Raw genomic sequence first — 27,627 nt, 5'->3', positions numbered from 1 at the left:
GGGGCGGCGCTGCCGCTGCTGCACCCGCGCACGGGCCGCCTGGTGACGGTGTCGCGGGGCGGGCGCAGCGCGGCCCGCTCGCAGCCGGGCCAGGAGTTCAACCACGGGCTGGTGCTCAGCCGCGAGCCGCTCGCCCCCGGCGCCGTCTTCACGGTGCGCATCGATCGCAAGGTGAGCGGCGCGGCCGGGGACGCGGGGCGCGGGGCGGGCTGGCCGGAACAAAGGGGCGGCCCTTGCGGCGGCGATCCGCGGTGGAGCCGGCGGTCCCGCGGGGGGCCTGGGCAGGGGCGTCCCGGGGCAGGCGGCAGGTGAGTCGGCGCGTCTGCAGGGGCGGCGGGCGGGAGGGGGAGGGTGCTTCTGCGAGCCGCGGGCGATTGGGGTGCACAAGAGCAGGGGGGCTGGGGAGGTCTGGGAAGGGCCGGGGGCTTCCTGGGGGCGAGCCCCTGGCCGGCCCGCCTGCCCCCTGCGGACCTCAGGGCTTCGGGCGCAGCCTCCTCCGCAGGGACTGGATCGCGCTCTCTCGGAGCTGTGTGGGCATTTGACCCGTGCCTCCCTGGGCTGGCGATCACCCTTCCTCGTGTAAGGACGTGAGGGTTTCCTTCAAGGTGGAGGATGTAAGGTTTCAGCAGAGGAGGGGTCTCCTGAGCAAGGGCTAGGGACCCCCCTTGAGAAGGGGTCCCATCAGGACAAGGGGAAGGTGGAGCTGGGAAGAGGCAGGCAGGTGAGTAAGGGAAAGCATCGGGCCCGTGATGCGATGCCGTGGGCTTCACTCCTCGTGCGGGGTAAAGCGACAGTGACAAGGCTTGCCAAGCAGAAGGTTAGTCGCTCGCGCTAAGGACACGCTCAGATGCTGTGTCCCACCGTCTGCGTTGCCAGAAGAGAGCTGGAAGCGAGTGGAACGAACTCGTAAGGAGCAGACGCTATCGGTGTGCTCAGGGGAAGCATAGGATCTGTAGGAGAACGGCGCAACCAATGTATTTTATTTTAAATCAAAACTAAGTGGATGAAAAGCAGCCCAAAGAAGCTTCAGCAGGCGTAGTACTTTTGTGGTCCTCCTCAGTGGATGTTGGGGCAACGGGAAGGGAATTGGAAGGGGTGGAGCGCCCTGCAGGGGTGGATGGCTAGAGGCGAGAGAGGGGTGCCTGGTCCGGAAAAAGGGGAGGGGGCGTCACTTTGCACTCTCCCCCTCAGTACAAGAACTTGAATGAAGCTGCCGGGCGGCAGGAGGGAGACGGAGGAAAGGAAGGTCTTTTTCGTGCAGCTCAATTTAGACCAATCTGGGTGCCTTTAAAGGGAGTAGAAGGAGCTACTCCTGGAGTCGAACATTGTCTAGGGCTACTAGTTCTGGTGGTGATATCTGTCTTCCATACCAGAGGCGGCCTGCCTTTGTCCAGCAGTGGCTGGAGAAGTGGGGCAGGTAGCAGGGTGCTGGGGGCAGCTGGCTGGCCCCTGGGCAAACTGGTGTCCTGCAGCAGCAGGGGGTTGCAGCCGGCAGTCTTCATGGCCCTTCCGGCTCTACTGTGAGCCTGTGAGAAAGCTGGATGAAGGGACTATGTTCTTTCTTAGCTCACTTTTGACCTGCAGGGTCGTTGTCAAGACCTGCATGTCCACTGTGGGAAGCAATTAGGAGGGTGGCCCTTTGATCTTACCCAGCGATCCTGCAGTTAGTTAGTTAGTTAGTTAGTTGGCTAGTTTCGATGCCGCCCAACAAGAAAAGCCCACTGGGCATTTTGCGACATCGGGATGCCAATTTCCCTTGTCCAAGTTCATTCTAGAGCATTGACTGAGGCGCTTTTGAGCCCAGCTTTTCAATACTATCTTTGGCCCTCCATCTTTTGTTTTCCCAGAGGGCTAGAGAGCAGTTCTTCTGGAAAGCTCAGAATGCCAAAAAGAATTGGGGATGTGGGGAGAAAATGCACAGAGAAAACGGACGATATTTTTCCAGGCGCCCTGCAGCTGTGTTGGGCTGCAACCCAGCTGGCAGGGCCGCTCGCTGATCCGACACGCTTCGTGTGTCTGTGGCAGGGTGGTTTTCTCATGAAGCTTAGAAAGAGCCTTCCCGTGCCTCGGGATCGATTCAAAGGGGACCTGGAGCCTGCTGGCCCATGTGCCCCAGAAGACCGCCTTTCTCAAGGGAAGGCTGCGACTTGGGGCAGGGCCCCTGCTTGGCATGCAGGCTCAGCTGGCCAAGGACTGAAACCCCGAAGAGTCGGTGCCGCCTGGCAGAGTTGACAAGACTGGCGTAGATGGCGACAGTCTCCACCCAGGATAAGGCGGCCCAGATTCCAGGTCGGGAAGCACCAGCGCCTCCTTTGCGGAAATTAACCACCAGCGCGCCCATCTGGGTCTGTGTTTTTAAAATCCGCGGAAGTTCCGTCTGTGTGCAAAGCCAGGCTCCTTCCGCTGCTGCACCCAAGAAGCGTCTCGTGCTCAGCACCTTCTGTGCCACCACTCCCTCTCCTGCAGGTTAATTCCTGGAGCGGCTCCATCGAGATCGGGGTGACGGCCCTGGACCCGAACCACCTCGACTTCCCCAGCAGCGCCACCGGCCTCAAGGGGGGCTCCTGGATCATCTCGGGCTGCTCGGTGCTGCGGGACGGGCGCTCCATCTTGGAGGAGTATGGCCAAGACCTCGACCAGCTGGGCGAGGGCGACCGGGTGGGCATCCAGCGCACGGCCAACGGAGAACTGCGCCTCTGGGTCAACGGGCAGGACTGTGGTGTCGCGGCCACGGGCATCCCGCCCCGCGTCTGGGCTGTGGTGGACCTGTACGGCAAGTGCACCCAGATCACGGTGGTGCCCGGCAGTCCGGAGGAGCCCGACGAGGCGGTGGCCCGCGATGAAGGTACTCGGAGCTCCGGGGCGGGTGCAGGGGCTGCTTGGCGGTGGGCCGGGGACCAAACCCAGGCCCTGTCCGTGCGCCAAGCCTTTCCCTACCTGCCCCCCCCCATTGGACAGCATCTCCCACCCCCTCCAGTCAGCATGGCCACCGGGAGGGGGGGGGACCTGCCTGGAGGACACCAGGCGGATCTCGTTTTATGGCAGGAAGGAGATCTTCTGATGATCTGGGCTTCAGCTCCCAGCATTTCCAGTGGCTTGCCTTGCTGGCAGGGCTTCTGGGAGTGGAAGTCTCAACCGTGCGGAGACCTTCCTGCGGCCCCACACTGATCCAAAGAGCGACCTGTGAGCTGTGGAGCTGTGGGAAGACACGTCCGCTGGCTGTCTTGGGGGCAGGGCGGGAGGAAGGGCTCTCTCCGCACCCACTCCCCTCGCACGGCTGGCGGTGTCTCCCCCCTTTCCGCTTGGGCTGCCACTCTGGCAGTGTGGGCCACGCCTGCAGAATGTGTTCAGGGATAGGCTGGACGTGCACGTGGTGGGCATGTCGTGAGCGGAGCCGGCTGGAGCCGGGGTCAGACTAGGCGGCCCGGGAGGCCCCTCTGACCCACTCCATTTCTGTGTTTGTTCCTAACGTCCTTTGGGTGGCCCCTGTGGGCTTGCCAAGGGTTGGTTGGCTGGCTGGCCCTTGCTGGGGTTGGGCTGGGCTGAACGGCGAAGTGGTGTGGAAGCTGCTTTGCGCTGCTCTCTCCAGGGGCATGCAGCTTGTCTCGCTCGCCGAAGCTGTTGAGAGCTACTGCTCCTCCTCTCGGCTTGGGGCAGAGACCACGGCCTGGGTCATAGGGCTTCGTCCTTCAAAGGGCGTGGGGTGAACCATGCCAACCGTGAACGCATGGGAAGAACTCGGGGGTCCCTGCTGGGGGCGGCCCCGCTTCCAGGAGAGCGAACGCCCCGCCTCTCTCCTGCCCTTGTCTGCCACCAACCCGCCGCCTCCTCTGCTCTGCAGCTCTGGCCCTGCCTTGCAACCAGAATCGGCCGGATAAATTTCCCAACAGCCTGGAGTCGGAGAACGGTGAGCGCTCTCCTCGCCCTCCCCCGGGGACCTGGGGAGTGAGGGGCTCCCCTCCGGAGGGCAGGCCCCGCACGTGCGCCCCAGCCGGCTCTCACGGTGCCGGAAGGACAGGCTCGTATTGCTGCGACGTCGCGTCTCCGAGCGCCTTGCCCCTGTGGAGGCGTTCCCCCGCCCGCTCGCCCGGCATGGCCAAGGCCCAGCCCCCCAGAGGCCCGGCTCGTGGCGGAGGTCCCGAGCGGGCGGGATGGGGGCTTGGGCAGCCCCTCCCTGCCTCGGCACCCCCCCCCCCCCCCGGCCCCCCCCCCCCTGCGAGGCCTTCCGTCCCTGAGCCCCCGCCCCTCCGCTCGGCAGGCTTCTCCAGCATGGAGCTCTCCGAGGTGGTGAGCAACGCCATCCTGTCGGCCTACAACGGGAGCCTGCTGAACGTCAGCCTCGGCAGCCCCCCTGCGGACCCCGCCCCCTGTGGGGCGCCCCCCATGACCTCCAACGACGCCCTCCTCTTCCACGAGAAGTGCGGCACGCTCATCAAGCTGAGCAACAACAACAAGACGGCCGAGCGCAGGCGGCCGCTGGACGAGTTCAACAACGGCGTCGTCATGACCAACCGCCCGCTGAGGGACAACGAGATGTTTGAGGTGCGGAGGAGGGAGTGGAGGGCGGGCCAATGTCGCTGGACTCCAGTTCCCATCAGCCCCCTCCCGACACAGCGCCGTTGTTCTCACTGACCGGCCGGAACTGCTCTGCGGCGGAGGGGCTCTTTGCCAGCCGTGCCCTGGAGCTGCCGGGATCGGAACCCGAGGCTGCCGTGGGCACGCAAAGCGGGGACCGCCCCCCTTGAACCCGGTCCTTGCTCTTCCTCGGTGCAGCTGAATGCAATTCTAAACGGCTAGTGAAACGGAAGCCGTGAAGGCGTTAGAACAACACAGCCCGCTCCAGGTGTGTTGGACTACTGTTCCCACAACCCCCAGCCAGCATGCTGCTAATGATGGGGGTTGTAGTCCAGCACGTCTCAGAAGCTGCCTTCTGCCCCGGACCCTGAAATCCTGGAGAGAGAGCCGTGCCCACTCTCCGTGTTGACAAGAGCGAGCGAGTCGGACCCTGGGCGCTCCCTCCTGGACTTCAGGCATGAGTTTTCCCAACCCAACCTGGAGATGCTGCCTGGGACTGAACCTGACGGTCCACAGGACTGTCAGCATGGAAAATAGGGCACCACCCGTGCGCTGGGGGCCCCGGCAGATGGAGCCCCCGCTGCCGAAGAGAGTGCTCTGGGAGGGGCAGCATGTCGCACAGAAATCCCGGCATCTTGACTGCTGTCGCCTGCACCGCTGTGCAAAGGGCCAGGAGTGCCTTTGCCCTCGTGTGTTCCTGGCCAGCATCCCCCCAGTTCCGGATGTGTCGCAGGACAACTCCCAGCACCCCCTGGCCACGGAGGCCCGGCTGTTCCCCACATCTGGGAGGCACGGGCCTCGATGGAGTACCCGGGGGGAAGCAGGGTCCGCATCAGAGGGCAGCGGCGAAGGCAGAACGCTTTTTTCCCCTTCCAGATCCGGATTGACAAATTGGTGGATAAGTGGTCAGGATCCATAGAGATTGGGGTCACCACGCACAACCCCAACAACCTGGAGTACCCAGCCACCATGACCAACCTGCGCTCAGGTGATCCAGCGGGTGGGGGGCGCGAGGGGCAGGGCGAGGCTGCTTTGAACGAGGACTTGAAAAGTGCCAACGCGGGAGGCGTGTGGCCTGCAGTTTGGCATCCCTGGGCCCAGTTCCCCGGACTCTGGTCGGTTTTGTCCTGGCTGTGAGTCTGAGCGACAGCCAGCACGCCCAGCGTCGCCACGGTGATCCCCCGAATTGGGCCCTGCGTGGGTGCTGTGCAGGCAGCGCCCCTCCGCACGCCGCCCGTGCCACGGCGTGGCCGCCGGTTGCACGGTCTGCCTTCCGCAGGGACTCCCTCTCGGCTCGGATCTCCGCCAGGTGGGGCTGAGCGCGCGAGGAAGCCTGTGAGCGCGAGAGGGGCGGATCCTGCGGGGCTTTGTCCCCGCCCTGGTGCCGAGTGCCGGAAGGCCATCTGGAGGTGGTCCCGGTTCCACGGGGGCCGTCAGGCCTCACCCCGCACGTTCCCCGCCTAGGAACCATCATGATGAGCGGCTGCGGCATCCTGACCAACGGCAAGGGGACGCGCCGGGAGTACTGCGAGTTCAGCCTGGACGAGCTGCAGGTGAGCCGGCGCCCCTCGGCTGCCCCCCCCGTGGGCGCCCCTCCTCCTTCCCACACTGCTGCTCTGCTTCCGCAGGAAGGAGACCACATCGGCCTGACCAGGAAGTCCAACAACGCCCTCCACTTTTACATCAACGGCATCGACCAAGGTGAGTCGGCTCCCGGAGGCCGGATGCTCTCGCAGAGAGGCGGGCGAGACGTTCGGGAGGGGACGGGGGTCTCGCGGAGGGCTGGCACGGACCCTCCCAGGGCCGATCCCGAGGAGGCGCTCGTGCGCAGAAAGCGTGTGGGCAGTGGGAGGCAGAAGGTAAGCGCGACCGGGGCGGGGAGGAACGGAGAGGAAGGTGCACCAGCGCGGCCGGGAGCTGGCGCTACGTCGTGGTGTTTTCATCCCGCACAGCAGAGCAAGGGGCTCCTGAACCGCCCCACTGGTGGACAGCGAAGCAAGGCGATGCTCTGCCCGCAAAGGCACCGCATACAAGGAAAAAGGGATGGGGAGGGAGGAGGAAAAACAGTTGAGCCGCCTCTCAGCAGGCCGGAGGGGGGGGCTGCGCTCTCTCTCGTCTCCCGTGGGACAGCCTGCTGGCGGGGCAGCTGGGAGGGCAGGGCAGGGAGGGTTCGCCCCCTAGAAATGCCACGTGGAAAGGGGTCGGCAGAGGGATGCCGCACGAGCGGCCGCAGAGGGAGGGGATGGGCTGAGGCAGAGACTGAGCTTGCCCCGGCCTGTGGGTGCGGCTGGGATTCCAGCCAGGAGGTTCCTGCCACCCCCTCGCGTGCCGGGTGGGCGCGTGCCTCCTGCCCGTGGAGCCGGGGGCGGTTCACCCACGTCCCCCTCCCGTCCTCCCTGCCTTCCAGGTGTGGCGACCACCCTCACCCCGCTGGTGGTCTACGGGGTGGTGGACCTCTACGGCATGGCCGTGAAGGTCACCATCGTGCACAACCACAACCACAGCGACCGCCTGCGGCGCAACAACGCCATCATGAGGGCCCTGTCGCCGGACGTGGGGCGCCGCGCCATCGACGCCGCCGGGAACGAGCCGGAGCCGGAGCGCCTCCTCTTCCACCCCAACTGTGGGCAGAAGGCCGCCATCATCAACGAGGGACGGACGGCCCTGCGGCCCCAGTGCGTGCTTGGCGGGCCTCCTTCCTTCGGCCCAGTAGAGCGGGCTCCTCCTCAGTTGGTCTGGATGAGCAACCCGCCGTTCTGTCCCCCAATTTCCCTGTTTTGGGAGCTGCATAGCAGCTTCCCAGCCCATGGCCACCCTGCTGCTGCTTTTCTGCTTGTCCCTGTGCCTCCTGCATGATTGACTGTGTTATTTATTCATTTAAATCTTCTATACCGCTTTCTTACCAAATAGTCTCAGGATGGTTTGATGGGAAATCTTGTCCTGGTCAACTTGACTTCACTGCCCTTACGTAGCTCAGATTCCCTGTGTTCCGTTGCTCGCGCCTTCATCCTGAACAGTTGGGATGTTTGTGAATATTCCGTGACCCCCAGCACATGGGCCAAGTGACACGGCGAGGCTTGTGCGCCAGCGACGGCCCGTTCTTAGCCCAGCTGCATGGTGGGATTTGGTCCTGTGCCCTGGCCTTAGGGTCTGTCAGCCCGGGGGGGCGGGATAGGGCCATCGGCCGGCGACCCCTGAAGAGTAACGGCGCCCCGACGTCTCCCTGCGTGCAGTGCCACCGACGACTTCAACCACGGCGTGGTCCTGAGCAACCGGCCGCTGCGCAACGGCGAGGTCTTCCAGGTGCGCATCGACAAGATGGTGGACAAGTGGGCCGGCTCCATTGAGATCGGGGTCACCACCCACAACCCCACCTACCTGCAGCTGCCTTCCACCATGACCAACCTGCGCTCAGGTGAGAGCCCCGGGCCTCCCTCTGGCCGTGTGGGGACGGCGCTCCTCGGGGCCCGCCCTCCTCGCTCCCGGGCTGACCCTTCTGCGGAGTCTGACACTCCGGAGCAGCGGGTGGACCGGCGAGGCCCCGGCCGTGGCACGAGGGCCCGTGGGGTCAGGGTCTGGCTCGGTTTGGTGCGTCCCCACGGCTCCCTCGGGACGCCAGGCCCCCAGGCCCCGTGCCCTGCCGCCAGCGGCCTTGACGGGTGGCCACGCACCGCCTCGTCCGCTCCGCCGGACCCTGCCGCGGGGCTGCCTGCACCTGCTGGCTCCGTCTTCCCTCGGTCGTAAGAACATGGCCGTGGCTTCGCGGGAGGAGACTGCCGCGCGCTCTCCTTCAGTGCGGGCTTCCTCCAGCGGCCCGCCAGCTCCTTCCTGGGAAGTCAGAGCCCCCCCCCACCCCCCCAGCTCAGTCCCCGGTCGCTCCGGGCCAGGCTCGAGAGCCTGCCTGAGGCGCTGGGGGGCGGCCGGTGCCGTCCGTGTTGGCAGGGCTTGCCTCCGAGCCGGCCTGTGCCATCCCTCCAGCCCGCGAACCCTGGTGGGCCGTGGTGCCCGGGGGCTCCGGGCCCCTCTTGCTCCTGCCCCCGCAGCTTGTCTCCACCCGTGGCTGGGCTGGTCCCGGTGGGAGCTCCCTCCAACGAAGGGGCAGGGCCGCATGTGGGCCCCCGCGGCGCCCGTGCGCGTCGAAGCATGGCAGGGCCCGCCTGAGCACCGTTTCTCGCCTCGTCTCCGCCAGGCACCTGGATGATGACGGGCAACGGCGTGATGCACAACGGAACCACCATCCTGGACGAGTACGGCCACAACCTGGACCGCCTGAAGGTGCGCTCGCGGGACGCGGGGGGGCGGCGGGGGGAGAAGGGGCTGCCGGGCAGGGCTGCTGGCGAGTTTGCTCCGGCACAGAGTGCGCCGGAGAGGGAGAACCGCGAGAGGGGAGGCGGGAAGGGGCTGCCCACGCCCGAGCGCTGTCGGGGGGACGCTGGGCTGTGCTTCCTGCCTCGCTCACCGCACGGCTTTGGGCCAGTCACGGACTCTGCCTGTCCTCCTCACGGGGCCGTTTTCTGGACGCACTGGAGGGAGGGAGGGGTTGTGCCCCTCGTCTTCGCTTCCTGCAGGAAAGCTGTGGAATAGAAATGAAGTATTTTGCAAGGGCAGGGGAGCAGCAGGTAGCGTCTCTCAGAGCACCTGGAGAGCACAAGGTTCCGCAGCCGCTTTCTGGGGCAGGGATGGGGGCAGGGGGCAGGAGCTCTCCTGAGGCAAGGGCAGGACTGAGGAGCAGGGGAAGCCGAGCTGCGCCGGGGGGCCTTGAGGGTGGAAGACGGGATCCACAGCAGGGGCAGGGCTGCAGACGGGGAGGGCATGTTCCAGAATCCTCACAGCTGGCTCTAAACGGGGGCCCCTCGGCCAGTGGCCCGAAAACGAGGCTCAGGTCGGCGTCCCTGGGAGGCTGGAGGCCACGATCCCCGCGGGAGAGGCTGCCTGATCTGTCCCGCAAGCCCGAACCGCGGGGTCTTGGGTCGCTCCGAAATCGGCACTGGAGATGCCACCAGACCCGAGGGGGCAGCTTCTCTGGCTGGTTTGCACCTCCTCCCTGACGCCCACGGGAATGACGGAGAGCCTTCCTCCTCCTCCTCCTCCTCTCCCCGCAGGCGGGTGACACGGTGGGGGTGGTGCGCAAGGAGGACGGGACGCTGCACTTCTTCGTGAACGGGGTGGCGCAGGGCCCGGCTGCGTGGAACGTCCCGCCGAACATCCACGCCGTGGTGGACCTGTATGGGCAGGCGGCCCAGGCAACCGTCGTGGACGACGCAGGTGATTGGCGGGCGGGGGGCACGCGGGGGGGCTGCAGCGAGTGACCGGCCCTGGGCCGGCCCGGCCCTTCCTCGGGTTTCTGCCCTGGGCTTTGCCAAAGTACGAGAAGAAGCATCGCCCGCCGTCTCCTGTGCTCTCTGATCAGTCCCGCTGTGGGATGCGAGTCGTGCGTCTCCCGGCCCCCGGATTCCCACTGCGCTGGTTGTGCGATGGTGTGTGCGTGGCTCAGGGCAGAAGAGGCAGGGGCAAATCCTGTGCTCGTCCTCTCCTCCAGAGAGCCCCGGCGAAGCGAGGGCAGGAGCCGCATCTGGCTGCGTCCGGCAGTTGCGGGGCGTTTTAGCAGAGTCCGTCGGGGGGGCCCCTGACCCCACTGCTCTCGTAAAACAAGCGGCGGTTCTTCTGGCACGGAACCAGGGGGATGCCGAGCACGTGTGAACGGGCGGCTCACCTCTCTGCACGTTTGCAAAGAGAAGAAACCGCATTTCCTAACGATGTGGAATTGCAGTGTCAGTTACTATCGCTATAAAGGTGCCTTGGATGCCATTCTGAGCAATAGACATTCAAAGCATCTTGAACAGAGCTTAAAACTGAACCATTTAAACGTATTAGGACAGCGCCGAACAGCGAGGAAAGAACACGGCCTGCTAAAATAGCTGGCGATTAAGCAGCCCATTCAAAGCCTGGGTGGGAGGAAAGTCTCGGGTGGTGGGTGGTGCCGGGTGGGCGTCCCCTGGGGATGCGTTCTGTCGTGGCTGCGGAGCACATGGGGGCCCTCGGGCTTCTTGGGGTGGCCCCGTGGAAACGGGCCACTTCCGAACCACTTCCTGCCCCTTGAAACCCCGTCATAGGATGCACAGGCAGAGCGTGGCGGGGCGGGTGCTGGAGGCGGCCCTCCCCGAGCCCGGGGCTGAAGTTCTGCCCCACTGCTGTGCTCAGCCGGCCGTGGGGGGAGCCCGCTGTCCGACCGCTCGGGGCAGCCACACTCCTGCCCGCTCGCCCGCCCTGAATGTCTCTGGCCGCCCTGCTTGCTCCCCAGACCTGCTCCCGCTGCCAGACGACCTCTCGGAGGGCAACAACCAGCTGTCCCCCAGCAGCCCCTCCTCGGTGGCCTCGGGGAGCGACCTGCGCTTCCACCAGCTGCACGGCAGCAACGCCGTCATCACCAACGGCGGGCGCACGGCCCTGCGCCAGAACTGCCGCAGCGAGTTCAACGACGCCATCGTCATCTCCAGCCGGTCAGTGCTTGCCTGGGGGCCGGCCTCTGTGCGCTTCTGTGCCCGGAACCCGCGCGGCCGACGGGACGTCCAGCAGACTGGAGGGAGCTGGCCTCGCGGCGGCGGCGGCTCCTTCCCCGTCTGCCGCCGGCCTCTCCCTTGATCGGCAGGGGCCTGCCAGCTCTCGGCCTCTGGGTGAGAGGCAGCCGCTGTGCCCGTGTGCCAGGCTGACGCAGCCCTTTCCAGCCTTCGCACAGACGCCCTGCCCTGCCCTGCTGGAGGGGTGGGGGGCCTGATGGACACCCCGGGAGGCCCAGCGACGGGTGGCTATCTTGCCCCGCACCCTCCTGCCCAGCTGCGGGGTGAGCCCTGGGGCCACGTCCTCCGCTGGGCCGAGCCGCGAGGCCCTGTGGCCGTGCTGACGCCCCTCCTGCTGCCTCCTTGCAGGCCACTCCGCGACGGGGAGCTCTTTGAGATCGTGATCCAGAAGATGGTGGATCGCTGGTCCGGTTCCATCGAAGCAGGTGGGAGGTGGAGAGGGTGGGGCGGGCGGGCGGGCTGGCTTGGGCTTGTGCAGTGGGGGCCCCTCACCGCCGCCCCCCCTGCCCTCTCCAGGGGTCACGGCCATCCGTCCCGAGGACCTGGAGTTCCCCAACACGATGACGGACATCGATTACGACACGTGGATGCTCAGGTGAGGCGGGAGGGTCTCGCTGGAGGGCGGCGGGTCGGAGGGAGCGAGGTGAGCGGTTGGGGGGCCGGGGCAGCCTTCCCAGGCGGGACTGCTGTGCGTCGCTGGGGGGGCGCGTCCCGTGCAGGTGCTCCCTCCGTTAGGGCGTCCCTTTGGCGGCGCCAGAGGAGCCTGCGTCCTCCGGGACGGATCCGAGGGCTGCGGAGCGAGAGGAGGAGCAGAGCGAGGCACCGCCTCTCCTGAGGCACCGCGCTGGCATCCGGTCTCCATGTGGGGCTTCTTCACGCAGGCCCAGGGATGCGGGGGCCGTGCGGGCCGAACTTCCCCGCGGCAGCTCTCTCCCGGGGGCTCGTGTGTGGGCAGGCGCGGGTGTGCCGAACGAGGGCGGCCTCCGCCCCCCAGTGCCGCAGCCTCGCCCTGGGCTAGCTCATGTGCGGTGAGCCATCCAGGCACGCGGACCGGCCTGCGGCGGAGACCCCCAGGCGTTCCTGCGGGGCGGGGGTCTCGCTGACCCCGAGCTGCCCGGGCCCCGTGTCGCCCGGGCCTCGCGGGCGGCCTTGCTCCTCGCCGGGGATCCGGCTGCCGGGGGTGGCGGAGCGAGAGCGCCATGTCTTGAGTGCGGAGCAGGAGTGGGGAGAGGAGAGGAGAGCGAGCCGCTGCTTCCACTCGGTGCGCCAGCCGCGCGCCGGCCCTTCGTCGGGCGCTGCGCCACCTTGTGCCGCCTTTGTGAGCGGGGAATGCCTTCTTCCGGAGCGCGGAGGCCGCTCTGGCGGAGCAGTGGCTGAGGCCCCCCCGGCGGAACAATCGCGCCACCGGCGCCCCTCTCCCCCCAGCGGCACGGCCATCATGCAGGACGGCAACACGCTGCGCAACAACTACGGCTGCGACCTGGACTCGCTGACCACGGGCTCGCGCATCGGCATGATGCGCACGGCCAAGGGCGACCTGCACTACTTCATCAACGGCGTGGACCAGGGGGTGGCCTGCTCGGGGCTGCCGCCGGGAAAGGGTACGCGGGGGGGGCGGCGGCCCTCCGGCTGCCCAGGCCTCGGGGGGGGCTTCTCGGTGGGCCCGGGGGCTGCGGCTGGGCAGCGGAAGGCGGGGCGGGGGCAGGAGGCGGAGAAGTGGCGTCAGGCTTGCCCTTGGCGGGACGGCCAGGAGGCCCGGTGGGGCGGGGTGGGGTGGGGTTCCCCTCGTGCCCTGCTTGTGTGCGCCACCGGGGCCACTCCGGAGGGACGGAAGACGGTGCGAGTGCGACCATGGCTGTCCTCCCCCCAGCGGGCTCCTGGCGACAGGCTGTGTCCTCTGAGAGGGTGCAGGAACACGTCCAGCCTGCGGAGAAGCCATGGGAGCCCCAGTTTCGGGGTCAGAGGCGAGGAGGGTGGGGTGAAGGGTGAGGCTGAGGCAGCAGGGATGAGAGAGAGGGGAGAGGCGTTTGAGCCTCGGGGGGGGCTGGGGGGAGCACCTTCTTGAAGCCAGGGAACCCTCGCGCAACGGGGGAGCGGCAGGGCCTTCTGGGTCTGGCCCCCAGGCCCGGGTCCCACGTCCTCGCTTTCTGGAGAGGGCCCAGCTGGGGTGCGAAGGGCTGCTCCGGGGCGGCACCTCACCCGGTCTCTTCCACCCGCTTTCCCCCTTCTCCCGGCGGGCGCAGAGGTCTATGCCGTGGTGGACCTGTACGGCCAGTGCGTCCAGGTGTCCATCACCAGCGCCACGGGGCCGATGGACAACAGCCTCTCCACCAGCAACATCACGGAGAAGTCCTTCCCCATCCACTCCCCAGGTGAGAGCCCGCCGGCCGGGGCTCCCCTGCCCCCCTTCCCTCCGAGGCGGCTGCCTAGCCGCCCCTGCCCCCCGGGGCAGAGCGGGCGCTGACGCTCTTCCCCCTTTCAGTGCCCGGGGTGACCCACCGCTTCCACAGCAGCTGCGGCAAGAACGTGGCCTTCCAGGACGACGGGTGCCGGGCCACGCGGGTGGCCAGCTTCTGTCACGGCATCGTCTTCAGCATGAAGGAGCTGAAGACGGACGAGATCTTTGAGGTGCGAGCGGCGTGCGCGCGGCCACGGGCCCCCGGGTCGGTCGCGTGCCGTGGGGCCTCTGGAAAGGGACGGGGGTGGAACCGCCCGGCTCCCAGCGGCTTTCTGCACATCTGTGGCTGAGCGGGGGGAGGGCCCTGTCTGGCCCTGTGCCGCCCCAGAAGCTGCCGAGCCGGAGGGAAGATGCCGACGTGCGGGGCGCCGACCCCGGACCGTTCCGTCTCCCCACGGGGAAGACCTGCGAGCTCAGGGGCCGCTTGGCTCAGGAGAGCAGAGCGAGGCGGCGTTGGGGCTCGTGGCTGAGCACGCTCTGGAGACGCCCCCCTCCCTCTCTCCCGACATCCGAACTGGGGATGGGGGTCCACCTGCCAAGCTTGACTGGCGGGAGATTCGGGACGGGAGGGAGGGAGTCTGTCCGTCCGGCCGGCCCTCCTTCACCCACTGCAGTTGAACTGAAGAAGGCAGCGCTGCTTGTAAAACAGGGACAGGCAGCCAAGTCCTTTGAATCGCAACTCCCATCATCCCCACTGTGTGATGGCCTGCCCTTGCGGAGGGTGGAGTTGTGTGTGACATCCGGAGAGGCACAGGCTGCCTGCCCTGCTCTTCACGATGGGCTGGACTTGACGTGCCCAACCGGGTGCCCCCCAGAGAGGCCGAATTGCTGTTGGGAGTGATGGGCAGGGTAGTTCGACCCATCTGGAGGGCATCCAGTTGTAAGGGGGCGTTAGACAGCTTTGTGGGGCAGGATTGGCTGCTAGTCGCATTGCCGCCATCAGAGGCAGCACCCCCCCCGCCTAGTTTCCGGGGAGCACGAGAGGGGCTGCTCTTGCGCTCGTGTCCAGGTTGCCCCCCCGATGAGCGCTGAAGGAAACGGGAGCCCCCTTGGGGGCCTTCCGTTCTTTTAAGAAGGGGCAGCCTTTCGGGCAGGGCGGGGAACCGGTTGGGGTGGGGCTCAATCGCTCCCCCAGGCCTGCTGGCATCTTTGGGTGTGCTGGGCCTCGCCCCACCCACCCCGCACCCCCTTTTTCCGTGCGGCAGGGAAGCGCAGGATGCCCCGCACTCTCCCGCTGCCCCAGTTCGGAGAGCATCGCGCCTGCTGTGGCGCAGCCCCACATTCTCCGGTGGAAGACACGGGGGGAGGGCGGCATTGTCCGGGGCAATGGAGGGCGGCATTCTCCCGGAGGAGCCGCCCCCTGTCCCGGGAGCCAGGGCGGAGGCAGGTTCTCTGCCGTGCCGCCCGCGCTGCTCCCAGTAAGAAGCCCCCCCGCGCCTCCCGCCGCAGGTGAAGATCGAGGAGATGGACGAGAAGTGGTCGGGGACCGTGCACATCGGCCTGACCACGCTGCTGCCCCTGGACGCCCCCCACACGGTCGCGGGGCTGCCCCCCTCCGTGCTGGAGCTGCGCGCCAAGGTGACGTGGCTGGTGACGGGCTCCGAGGTGCACCGCAACGGCGTCCTCCAGCGGCAGAACTACGGCTGCTCCCTGGAGCGCCTCGGGGTGAGTCCGGGTGAGGGCCGGGGGGCCGTCCCCTGGGACCGGGCCGAGCTCATCCGGACCGGGGCGGAGCATTTCTCTGCGTCTCAGATGCTCCGGATCGGGGTCGCTGTGGCAGCCCGTCAGCGTGTCCCTGAACCGGCCGTCCTCTCGCCCCGCGGGCCACGGCTCCTGTCGGCCCGCGGCTGCACAAGCGCCCATGCGCCTCAGCAGCACTGCCCGTGGACTGCTCAAAAGCGCCCGAGTCCGTGCAAGGCGCTGCGTCACCCAGCGCTTACTTTATACGTTCAGACTACCTCTTGCAGGTCGAAGGGGCAAAGCCGGCGAGCAGACTTGGGCTGCTGCCAGAGGCAGGCATGGGGCGAAGCCGCTCCGGCCCCTGCCGTGGGGGGAGCCCACTCCGTTCCCCAAAAGGGGGCTGCAGCGGGGCGAGGCAGCCGTCCGGGGCATCCCCCCAAGCTCTACCCTCTTCGGCCTGAAGCAGTGCCGCCTCAGGTCTCCGTTCTGGCCGGAGGTGTCTGTCTCCTGGGGACCGAAGAGGTTCAGAAGTACAGGAACAGAGCGAGTCAGGAGGGGCCTCCCGGGCCATCTAGTCTGACCCCCGGCTCCAGCCGGCTCTGCTCAAGACATGCCCACCATGTGCACGTCCAGCCTGTCCTTGAACACCCGCACTGATGGGGCCTCAACCACCTCCCAGGGAAGCCCGTTCCACACCCTCGGGGCCCTAACCGTCAGGAAGTGCTTCCTGGCATCTAAATGGCAGGCTTCAGCCATGCAGGCGCAGTGTAATTACTTAGAATTAATTAGTGCAGTTTGAAAACAATCCCATCTGGGGCGCACCCCCCCACAAGGGTCTCCTCCGAAGGCTGCCGGGTGTCAGGTTGCGGCGCTACAGCGGTGGCAGGCGCCCATCCCGTGCCGGGTGCGCCGTGCTGGGGGCTGTTGGGTTTCCTCCCGCGGGTTCGTGCCCCGATTTATTTACGAGGTTCCAGCAGTCTTGCTTCAGCAGGACAGAAAAGGAGGCTCCCGTGGCAGTTTCCAGCCAGTCGGGACCCCAAAATGCAGCAGAGGGAGAATCCACAAGGCAAAAAGGCAGGGCAGGTGTTGCAATACCTGGAACAGCCGGACGAGGTTTCCCCTCGGAAGTGAGAGCTGCCCACGTGGCCGTGGCGGCACTGCAGACTTTTGCCCGGCGCCCCGGGGGCAAGAGGAGGCACCCAGGGCGCTTCCTGGCACAGGGAGGCCCATCGGGGAAGCTCCGTGGCTGGGGACGTTCCCCCGGGCCTCTGCTGCCGGCGCCTGCAGGCAGCCACGGGCCGGCTGTGATTTGTGTCTGAGAGGACTGAGCGGGCAGCGGCCCTCCCCTCAGCGCCTGTCAGGGACTGGGACGGATCCAGCCTTGCACGCAGGACTGGCCCAGCTCGTCCCCCACGGCTCCCCCGAGCAGGACCCCTCGCTGCAGAGGCCCCTGGCCTCCGGAGCAGGTCGGGGGAGGAAGTGCAGAGCGGGAGGTCTGTCGCGCCGGAGGAACGGCGCAGCTGGACGCGACCCGATGCGTGTTCCCGGCTCCCGTGGTTCAGAGCAGCCCCCGAGGGCTCCTCCCGGCCCATGGCCCCCCAGGACCGGGTCCGCCCTGCCGAAGGCCACACCATCCGCCTCGCAGCGGCCGGGAGGGCGAGCGGGGCCTTGGCCGCTGGGCAACGCATGCGGCTCTCTTCCAGGTGGGGAGCCGGGTGGGCGTGAGGCGGGGCGCCGATGACACCATGCACATCCTGATCGACGGCGAGGACATGGGGCCGGCGGCGACGGGCGTGGCCAAGGTAGGGGGCGATGCCCGGCCCCACGGCCCGCCCGGGGCTTGGGGAGCCGTCCGCGAGTCTGGGAAGGGGAGGCCTGCCGGGGACGCAGGTCCCTCGGGCCAGCGCTCCCCCGCCGCGTGCGTGTGCAGCGTCCCGTCTCTGCTCCCCAGAACGTGTACGTGGTGCTGGACCTCTACGGCCGCGTGACCGCCGTCTCCATCGTCAGCTCCACCGCGCTGGAAGAGGCCGACGGCACCAAGCCGCCCTCGATCACCTCGGAGCCCTACAGCGAGGAGGAGGAGGAAGAGGAGGCCACGCCGGTGGGTGCCTGGGAGGAAGCATTCCCGGGGTGGGCAGGCCCCGTCCCCTCCCCTCCCCTCCCGTCCCGTCCCTTGCAGCGCCCCGATGTGACCCCGGCACGGATGGGGTGATGCAAAACGTGCCGCCCGCATTTGACTGAAAGCACGGGCTTACGGCAGAAGAGGCGCGCGGTCAAGAGATGCCGGCGGCCACGGCACCTTGCTCAGAAGCACGCCTGGAGCCCTGAAGAGGCACTGCAGCCCCCGGCGGCCTTCCAAAGGGCTGATTCCCCTTTGGCAGTGGCCTGAGGACGGCGGCTTCTTCCGGTTAACAGGGGCAGAAAGCCCCGGGGCCCAGTAGGGCTCCCCCTTGACCGTCACAAACACGGCCCTTCTCCTGCTGCAAAGGCTTCTGGGTAGCAGCTGCTCGTCGTGAGAGACGAAGGCCTCGATGGGGACAGACCAAGAAATTGGGTGACACAGTGAAAATTGGCCATTTCTCTCCCCTCCTGATACAAACTTTTCCTTTAAAAATCCCTAAGAAAAAAGGGGGGTATTTTTTAGAAAAATATTGTAATGATGAGGGATTTTCTTCCCCCCCCCCCCCCCCCGCTTCCCATCTCTCTTGATAGACCTTTCTGGTCAGTGTGAGCGGCTACACAGGAAGCCTCTTCCCCACCCAGCCACCCCCTCTGGGTCACCCATACAAAGATGGGAGGATTGGTGTTCCCAGTTCCAATTCCCAGAGGAATTCTCTAGCCCAGCTGTGGGACGGGGCTGGAGCGGGAGGCATCCCTTTTTCTCCCAAGCTTCTCGCTGTCGCCTTGGTTTTGCTGCATTGTTCTGTATTTCTATTTCTGCATGGCGGCTGCTGTTGTTTTGTCTCGCCGCCCTTCACGCTTTGTGTCGCCTGCTGTTGTTTTTGAATAACTTGTGCTTTGGTGGCTTCCTCAGAAGGTCTGTGTGACAGGCAGCCAAAAAATCTGTGCCAGGTTAGGCATTCAGCTTTACCTTTGAAAAGTCACTAGTCCTCAAGGCAGCCGTCTCCACCCTGGTGCTCTCCCGATGCGTTGGAGTAGAGCGTGGCTCAACACGCCTGAAGGGAAGTTGGTTGGAGAAACTGCCTTGATGGCTGTGCAGTGTCTGACGAAAGAGGAAGAAGCTCAGCAGGCATTCCAGGGCTGGGGAAAAGAGGCCTCCAGGAGGCTGGAATTTCGGTCCAGTGAAAACACCCCCCCCCCCCGCCAACCCCGGCACAAGCCAGCCCTTCCTTTCCTCACGCAAATGCCTTCTGCCTCCCAGTGCGAGAGCGACGTGCCGGCCGTGACCTCCGCGATGGAGTTCCTGGAGAACCACGGCAAGAACATCCTGCTCTCGAACGGCAACCTGACGGCCACCCGCGTCTCCAGCTACAACCAGGGCATCGTGGTCGTGGCGCAGCCTCTGCCTCCGCAGCGGCTCTTCCAGGTGCGGCCGGGCCGGGGGCCCCCTCTCTGGCCAGGGCCCACCGGGGTTCCTCTCCCAGGAGGAGAGGCCTCAAGACCCTGTTCAGCCCCTTCCTCAGTGGCCTGGAGGAGGGGGCAACCAGTCTGCTGACCGAGTGGGGGCGGTGGTCACAACTGGGGAGCAGGGACTCCGGATCCAAAAGAATCTGGACAGGCTGTGGAAGTGGGCGGGGGACAACAGGATGGCGTTCAATGCGGATAAGTGCAAGGTCTTGCGCTTGGGACACAGGAATACCCAACCATCGAAACCATGCCGGGACACCTCGTTTTTCTAACCCTAACCCTACCCTGGTGCACACCCCTAACCCTAATAGAGGGCAAAAGTTCCATTGCAAAGAGGGCGATATTGAAAAAGTCATCCTTGAGTAGCTTTTCCTGCGCAGCTCATCATTTCTGCCCATTCTGAACACGTTCCAACCATCAAAACCTTGCCAGGACAACTCATTTTCCTAACCCTAACCCTACCCTGGGGCCCACCCCTAACCCTAATATAGGGCTAGAGTTCCATTGAAAATAATGCAATTTTCAAAACGCCTTCCTTGAGTAGCTTTTTCTGCGCAGCTCATCATTTCTGCCCATTCTGAACACGTTCCAACCATAAAAACCAAGCCAGGACACCTCATTTTTCTAACCCTAACCCTACCCTGGTGCACACGCCTAACCCTAATATAGGGCTGAGGTTCCACTGAAAATAGGGCAATTTCGAAAAAGCCGTCCTGGAGTAGCTTTTTCTGCACAGCTCATCATTTCTGCCCATTCTAAACACATTCCAACCATCAAAACCATGCCGGGACACCTCGTTTTTCTAACCCTAACCCTACTCTGGTGTGCACCCCTAACCCTGATAGAGGGGTAAAGTTCCATTGAAAAGAGAAGGATTTTGGAAAAGCCTTCCTTGAGTAAATTTTCCTGCACAGCTAAACATTTCTGCCCACTCTGAACACATTCCAACCCTCAACATCATGCCGGGACACCTCATTTTCCCAACCCTAACCCAGTGATGGTGAACCTTTAGGGACCAAGTGCCCAAACTGCAACCCAAAATCCACTTATTTACTGCAAAGTGCCAACACTGCAATAAAACCTGAACACTGAGGTTTTAGTTTAGAAAAAACACCTCACAGCCAGGCCAAGCAAAGATATCTATCCATCCATCCATCCTTGGCAGCGCACTGACCGGCCATGCAAAAGCTCGGACGAGTTGCAGCTAATGATTCGCGGCTCGTGACGTCATCACCTGGCGCCGCTGCTCCTTTGCGCACGGCCCCTGTGTGCGCTGTTACCTGATGCTCAGCAGCTGGGGCGGTGCTGGGGTGACTGGGCTCGCGTGCCGACAGAGAGGGCTCTGCGCCCCCCCTTTGGCATGCGTGCCGTAGGTTCGCCACCACTGCCCTAGGATACGGAAGGGGCTTCCCTGGGAGGTGTCGGAGGTCCCGTCAGTGAGGGCACTCAAGGAAGGATTGGGCACCCACCTACTGGGGATTACATGAGCGGAGCCCGGGGTCAGACTAGATGGCCCGGGAGGTCCCTTCTGACTCGCAGTGTTCCTGTCTAAAGGAAAGCACAGCATGGGTGGGGATGGGAACTCCTGGGACACCTTGAAGCGGAAGCGGATGGGTTTGGCGGGCACCCCCCGCCATGGGCAGCGGCAGCAGGGGGTCCTTCCCCGGTGCCTCACCCAAGTCGCCCCCCTGCTGCTGCTGCTGCTGCTGCTGCTTCAGCGGCGCCCGGCCGTCGCCCGGGTCCTGGAACTGGCTCTTGCAAAGGGGGCTCGGAAGGGAGGCCTGGCTGCCCACGGCGTCCCGCCGAAAGGGGATCAGCGGCACCGGCTCTGCTTGGCCGCTGCCCTTGACCTTATGCGGGGAGCTTGCCTGCGGCCGTGTGGGGAGGGACCTGCGAGGAAGACGCCCGCCCCCGCTGCAGGATCCGGGGCCGTGCGTGGGGGAGCTCCGGGGGCGCGGCGCGCTGCTCTCCTCCCCTCTCCCAGCAAGGACCCCCTGCTCACGCCTCTCCGCCTGTGCAGTTCCAGATAGATTCCCTGAACCAGCAGTGGACCTCCTCGCTCTCGCTGGGGGTGATCGGCAGCTCCCCCGAGCGGCTCAACTTCCCGGCCACGGCCTGCTCCCTCAAGCGCTCCACGTGGCTGCTGCAGCGGGACTCTGTCTTCCACAACTCCCTCAAGGTGAGAGCAGCGGGGCCGGGCCGGGCCCTCCCCTCCCCACATGGCCCCCTTTCTCACCTCCCGTCCCCAGATCCGCGTAGCCGGAGAGGAAACCTGGGAAGAGCGCAGACCCTTTCCGCCTCGATTTCCCCGTTCTGCCTGTCCCGAGCAGGCGAGCTGCTTTCTTGGGACAGAGGAAAATTTCCTCTGAGAGGCCTCCCTCCTCCCTCCAGTCCACTAGCCACAAACGTGCGACACTGGTCCATACTGGTAAATGAGCAGAGCGAAACTTCTGGGAACTGGGTGGCTTGAGGAGCCCTCGACTGAAACCGATTGTCAGTCAGTCTGGCGTGCTGGTTCAGCATGGGGGCCCCGGATGCGGGATCAGCCACGAAGCTGATTGGGCGGCTCCGGGCCAGTCACAGACTCTCAGTCTGGCCTACCTCGCAGGGTTCTCGTGAGGGCAGAACGGAGAGAACGCCTTGTCAGCCACCTTGGGTTCCCGAGAAGAGGGAGAAAGGCAGGGCATGAACCCTGGGTGGCACCGAAGGGGATTATAATGTTGACAAGAGCAACTAATATTACATCTCAGGTGCCGAGCTTGTGGCAGGCTCGCCTGCCCGCTGGCACGTTTTGCCCTCGATTCAAAACTGATTATATGCAGCAAAAGCCAGTGTGTGCTTTCTTCTCTCCCAGGAGAGGTTTGCCTGGTGCTGTCACTGCATTCTTTTTGGCACCAGGCTAAAACTTTTTAATTGTCCCAATGTTTAAAGATCTGACTGTTTTAATTGGGGTTTAATTGTCAGTTGAATTTTTTAGGATGCTGTGTTTTATTTTACATTGTTGTTCTGTTAAACCATCCCGAGACGTTGGTTTTTAAATTTATAAATACATGGATGGATGCTTGGATGGATGGTTGGGGGGTTCTGTGGGTGCATATTTTAATTGACATGTGTAATACTTTCTTCGTGACACTAAAAACAGAAGAAAAGCCCTGTTGGTGGGCTGGGCCAGAGCTCCACCCAACTGCCTGCAGGCCGTGGCCCGTTGCGCATTCTTAACGGGCGCATGCTGTTGTTTAAATTGATTAAAGGGGGAAACGGCCCCCTGACCCGTTTCGATGTGGCGAGCCCTGTCCATGAGCAGGTGCCCCTCACGCCGCTCGCGTCCCCCCTCTGCCGCAGATCTGTGAGAACTACGGCCCCAACCTGGACACCTGCCCGGAGGGGACGGTGCTGGGCCTCCTGGTGGACGCCGGCGGCTGCCTCCACCTCTTCGTCAACGGGATGGACCAGGGCGCGGCCGCGCAGGACATCCCGCAGCCCTGCCACATCCTCATCGACCTGTACGGGCAGTGCGAGCAGGTGGGTGCCGGGGGGGCTTTCCCTCGCGGGGGGCTGGGCGCCCCCTTCCCGGGCGCCCACCGTGCTCTCTGTTGCCGCCCTCTTCCCAGGTGTCCATCGTGACCAACGGCACTCCGGCGGTGGGAGCAGAGGGCGCGGACCCCCATGGCCAGGGAGACATGGAGAAGGCCGACGTGGTGGATGGTAGGGCAGCTCCGCCCCCTCAGTTTTCGGGGTGGGGGGCTTGTGCCCCGGGCCCCTCTCCCCCTCCCCCTCCGAGGCTGAGTCTGAGGCCGGGGCTCCGTCGCACAGTCCGCCTGCTTTGTGGCTCTTGGGACGCTCGGAAAACGATGCTCCTTCGGCCGCCATCGCGCCCGAGAGCCCATGAGGGTGGGCCGTTTGTGCTCGGCAATAGCCCTGCGCGGGGGTCTCCGCCCCCCCCAAGCGCTCCCCTTCCTCACCCCAGGGATCAAGGAGAGCGTGTGCTGGACCCCCCCTGTGGACCTGAACACCATGAAGACCTGCGAGTACCACGCGCTCTGCGCGCGCTTCAAAGACCTGCTCCTCCTGCCAGGTGAGCCCCGGGCAGGGACCCCCGCTTCTGCCAGCCCCGTTGGCTCCGTTCCGCTCGTGGCTGCCTTTCCAGGAGCTGGAGGGCGAGCATCCCGTGCGCAGCCCGGGAAAGGTGGCCCTGCGCCCCCTGCAGTGTAGCGGAGCCTTCCCGAAAGAGCCTCTCAGGGGAGTCTTGGGACCCAAACGGGTCAGGGCCTGAGATGCCGCGACAGGTTAAAAGTGGCTGCGGGCAGCAGCGGCCGTGCGGGAAGCCCACCTGGGTCCATCCAGCCCAGGACGCTCAACACGCGCCGGCGGTGCCGGCGTTCCCCCTCCGGCATCCTGGGCAGCCGTCTTCCCCACGCCCGACTGGCAGTGCCGGCCGTTGAACCTGGGGCCTTCTGCGTGCAGCCGGGCTTGCCCAGCGAAAGGCAGTGCCATAGTCGAAGCCAGGGCCCCCTGCTCACCCACCGCCTGGGGGTCCGCCGGGGCTCCTTGCCTCCCGCCCCGGCCCACGGCTGCGGCACCTCGGCAGCCGCGAGGGCCCCCGAGGCTGCCCGCCCGTTCCTCTGCGCACGAAGGCCCCGCTCCGCCTCTGACGCCCGAGGTCCCTCCCTCTCTTCCCAGACAATTACTTTGCGGAAGACCCCAAGTTCAGCCTCTGCTACTGCGAGTCGTGCCACAAGCTCCGGGGCGACGAGGCCTATTACAAGCGCGGGGAGCCCCCCCGCGACTACGCCTTGCCGTTTGGATGGTGCCGCTTCAACCTCAGGTGCGGGCGGGGTTGGGGTTGCAGCGGGGCGGGGGGGGACGTGGCCCGCCTCGGCCCCGGGGAGCGCTCCCTCCGCCTGCCAGGGCCCGGACGGGGCCCTCCGCCTGCCATCGCCCCCTTTCTCCCCGCAGGGTGAACCCGCAGCTGGAGGTGGCCAGCACGTCCAAGAAGTGGCACATCGCCTATCACGGGACGAACGTCGGGGCCGTGCGACGCACGTTGGACCAGGGAGAGCTGGTGCCAGGCAAGTCCTCGAGCCCCCCCCCCCCCCCCCCCGGCCAAGAGGCCTTCCGGCCGTCTGCTGGGGCAGAGGAGCTGCTCCTCGGGGCTGCCCCGGGGACCCCGATCAGCCCTCTGGGGCAAGCTGGGTGGCCTGGCTTCTGAGCATTTCCCCCCACCCTTCTCAAAGAGCCCCCCTCAGGCTTCAGCATCAGCATAAGTGTTTTAAACTAAGCTGTACTGGAAGTGGGTTTTTTGGCTCTCCTCTGGAACTGGATTCAGCTCTCGGGCGGGAAGAGGCTCCGTGCTCTTGGCCCCGTGGACAGCTGCCCCTCCTTTCCAGAAAGCCCCCCTTGTGCGGTGAGGACAGCTGGGCTGTGTGCTGGCCTCCCCCAACCCGGTATCACCAGGTGTGTTGGTCTGCCTGTCCCAGAAAGAGCTGCCCGGAGCCTTCTGGGAATCGTAGTCCCGTGCATCCTGAGGACGCCAGGCTGGTTCCTGCAAAGAGGCAGCTGCCCCCGCGTTGCCTCCTGCGTCCGCCCCCCCCCCCCCCCCCCCGCCTCTCACAGGCCACGGAACCCAAGATCCAGTGGTCCCGCTCCAAGGATCCAAGGCTGGCGGGAGGCGATGGCAAGGGACCCGGGGCTCCGATCAGCAGCGGAGCATCAGGTGGCACCTTGAGCAGAGGCCGAGCGGGCCAAGCACCCATGGCCACTGCCAGTCCCGAGTGCCACGTTCCCTCTTCCAACGGTGCGGCCTGGGTGTTCGGTTTCACAGTAGGAGTGTGTGAGCTTGCAGGAGCCGCTGGTCAGGGAATGGAGCCGCACCGGGGGCGTGCGGGGACAGGAGGTCTCCCCCTCTCCTGCTTCCGGAAGCTTTGGCTGGCTCTCGGGGGCAGCCCTGGCTGGGACGCACGGATCCTTTGGAAAACCTGTCCTGGGGCAGCCGCTTCTGACGGGGCAGTCAGATCGCTGGCCCTTGGGGTCCCCGGAAGATGGAGGCCCGGGGCAGCGGCACTGATGCCATCGTGAACCCCAGCCGTGTGGGCCGCAGGACCTGCCACCAACGCACAGGCCGGCTGATTGCAGCAGAGGAAGCAAGAGCCGGAGCGGGAAATTGCAGGGTGGACATTCTGTTCTATTTTAAAACTCAGTTTAAAAGACATGCGACAAAATAAAAACACCAACGCACAACCTCCCTGCAAAGTTTAGAAAGTTGTGCATTAAAGGCTGCGTTAAATGACAGTTCAGCAGAACGACAAGGGACTGCGGACGGTCAGGGGCGAACTCACAGATTCCGTCCTTCGTTCGCGGTGGCCAGGTGGCTCCAGGGCCCTCAGCGCAGGAGACGAGGATAATTCATGCTCTTGGCTTCTTCCTGCCGGGTTTTTGGTGGGCCCCTTTCAGCTCGCTGGCTTGTCATTCCACAGCTTCGTTGCATCCCATGTTGTGCACTATTTCCTATGGTTTTTTTGGAAACGACAACCGCTGAAGGGGTTTGGATGTGCAAGTCAAATTACTGGAGTCCGGGCAGTCAGGCCTGGGCGATGAGCAGGGACCATTCGCGGCGGCTGTGGCATCTCTCCCTCTGTTCCTCCCTCAGCAGGAAGCGCATCCATCCTGAGCTGCTGCCCCGTCAAAGCAGACCCGCAGGGTGGCGGCGGCGGCGGCAGCGGAGGCGGCGGCGGCAGCGGAGAGTACCACGAGCCGGAGGAGAACAGCTCGCAGGGCCACGGGGAGTCCCAGCGGCTGCTCCTGTCGCCCACACTGCGCTATGCCGGGCTGGAGCCCTTCGCCACCAAAGTGCAGTAGGTCTCCCGGGCCGTGGGCAGGCCGGGGGGGGGACGGGGGGGTCCTGTCCTGCCTCCCGCCCAGCGGGCCCTGCAGCAGCTTGCGGGAGGTGGGCGTCGGGCGGAGCGGCCGCCTGGGCGAGCGGAACGGCGTGAGGATGCTCCCGAGGCCGACGGGGGAAGGCACCCCCGAGGGCACCCTCCTGGACCGGCCTGTACGGGCCGCCAGCAGAGCGGCGTTTCAGAGGGGCTTGTTCCTGGGGGGGGCCAGGGGGGCCCACATGGGGGCCTGGAGCCCCTTCTCCCTCTTGCGACTGCAGGCCCCCTGCTGCCCCGATCCGCGGCTTGGCCGCTTCTCAGGAAATGCGTGCGCCTCCTCTTGCAGATTCAAAGACCCAAAGTCTCACCGGCAGCACGCCGCCCAGCTCGCCTTCCAGGTGTGTGTGCGCCCCGGGTCCTACAAGGTGTGCGCCCAGTCCCTGGCGGCCCCCGAGCCCCTGGACCCCCGCTTCAGCAGTGCCGAAATCGAGTGGGTCACCAAGGAGAAAGGTGCTACTGTCCTGCACGGCCTGCTCATCCGCGTGGAGTGAGACCTCGTGGCCACCCTCCCGGGGAGGCGCCAGGGGCACCACGACGCCACAAGACGGTGGGGAAGGCGGCTCCTGCCGGAAAGACCCTCCTCCGCGACCCACCCTTCCACGCACAGACCGGGTGGCGCTCGCGAGCCCGAGAGGGTCGGCGGCTGCGACCAGCAGGCACGAGGGACTGGAAGGGACCGCCCAAGGCGGGGCGGGGGCGCGCCTCCCCCAGCGGCCCCCCGGGCGGCTTCCCTTTCCCTTCTTTTTTCTTTTGCACAGAGGCAAGACGAGCTAAAGGGGGAGGGTTCGGGCGTGCTGAGCGGAGCCGTGGTATTTCAGAGCATGGGGAGGGGACTTCGTCGCCGCAAAAGGACCTTGCTGAACTTTGGACTCGGGGGTCTTTCTGGAACACCCAGGGCCTCCTGTACTGACTCCACTGCCTGCAGTGATGCCGTCGGGACTGGGGAGCGTGCGTTGGGGCGAGGGGGGGAACGGCCGGCGCGGCTCCCGTTTTTCACGGAAGGCAGGCTGCCCCGGCAGGGGTAGACTTTCCGGCACGCCGGCCGCTTGGAGCCGAATTGGCCGGCTGTGGAGGGGCAGAGGGGCGGCCCCGCCAAGCTTCCTGGAGGGCCAGATTTGGATCATTTCTACTTTTTGTGAGTGGGTGGAGTATCTTGGTATGTATGGGTGTTTCTAGCCTGTCTGTGTCGGGGCCCGGTTCTTCGCGGAGGGTCCTTTTTTCACCTCCGCTCTGCCCCTTGCTCAGCCTTCAGGACCAGTCCTGTAGAGTCCCCACCAGGCCTTGGACAGTGGGGGGGGGGGGGATGCTGTGTTGTGCTTGCGTGTGTTTAATCCATGCAGCCCCCTGGAAGACCCGAAGCAGGAGACGGGCGGACTCTCGGCCCCACATCTCTGTACTCAAAGGAACTCAAAAGACGTCACTTTCTCCCAGCTGTGGTCACCCCTGCAGACCCTGCCCGCTCCGGCCCACCCAGGACAAGCCACTGCTGCAGCCCGCTTTTCATGCGATTACTTTTTCCCCGCCTCCTCCCCATCCCTTATTTATTTATACCTGTGTTGGTTGTCCAAAAAATGTGAATTTTTAAGGGGAACGGGGGTTTCGAACACCCCCTCTCCTCCCTTTGATTAATATTATATTTTAAATTGTATTTATGCTGCTTTTTCACTTTATCTGTTGGAAAATGACATGCATTAACTTTTTTACATCTGTCTGAAGCCGAGTTCTGTTTTTGTTTTTTGGACAAAAGTTGTGAGGTTGTACAGCGCGTTCCCTCCCTCGCAGGGGTTGATAAACCACCGTTCGACTGGCCTCCCGT

At 65.2% G+C, this 27,627-nt stretch overlaps 1 protein-coding gene across 1 annotated transcript; it reads left to right on the top strand.

The window, feature by feature from the left end:
- Positions 1 to 27,620, top strand: NEURL4 (neuralized E3 ubiquitin protein ligase 4; the record flags this gene model as incomplete). Its single annotated transcript, XM_044417123.1, has 29 exons — positions 1 to 171; positions 2,467 to 2,845; positions 3,842 to 3,907; positions 4,259 to 4,542; positions 5,452 to 5,563; positions 6,040 to 6,128; positions 6,204 to 6,276; positions 6,983 to 7,250; positions 7,809 to 7,990; positions 8,765 to 8,850; positions 9,678 to 9,840; positions 10,877 to 11,075; positions 11,502 to 11,578; positions 11,670 to 11,748; positions 12,579 to 12,754; positions 13,397 to 13,525; positions 13,636 to 13,781; positions 15,061 to 15,276; positions 16,995 to 17,093; positions 17,243 to 17,392; positions 18,674 to 18,838; positions 20,900 to 21,058; positions 22,222 to 22,401; positions 22,491 to 22,584; positions 22,847 to 22,954; positions 23,560 to 23,704; positions 23,836 to 23,948; positions 25,526 to 25,730; positions 26,098 to 27,620. Coding segments are annotated over 29 exons (4,518 nt in total), but the record flags the coding sequence as incomplete, so codon positions are not given.
- Positions 27,621 to 27,627: the final 7 nt, after the last annotated feature.

The sequence above is a fragment of the Varanus komodoensis genome, unplaced genomic scaffold (assembly GCF_004798865.1).
Source record: "Varanus komodoensis strain SLA01 unplaced genomic scaffold, ASM479886v1 scaffold87, whole genome shotgun sequence".
NCBI lineage: Eukaryota > Metazoa > Chordata > Lepidosauria > Squamata > Varanidae > Varanus > Varanus komodoensis.
The sequence above is the reverse complement of the archived record's forward strand: the minus strand, read 5'-3'. Positions and strand labels throughout refer to the sequence as shown.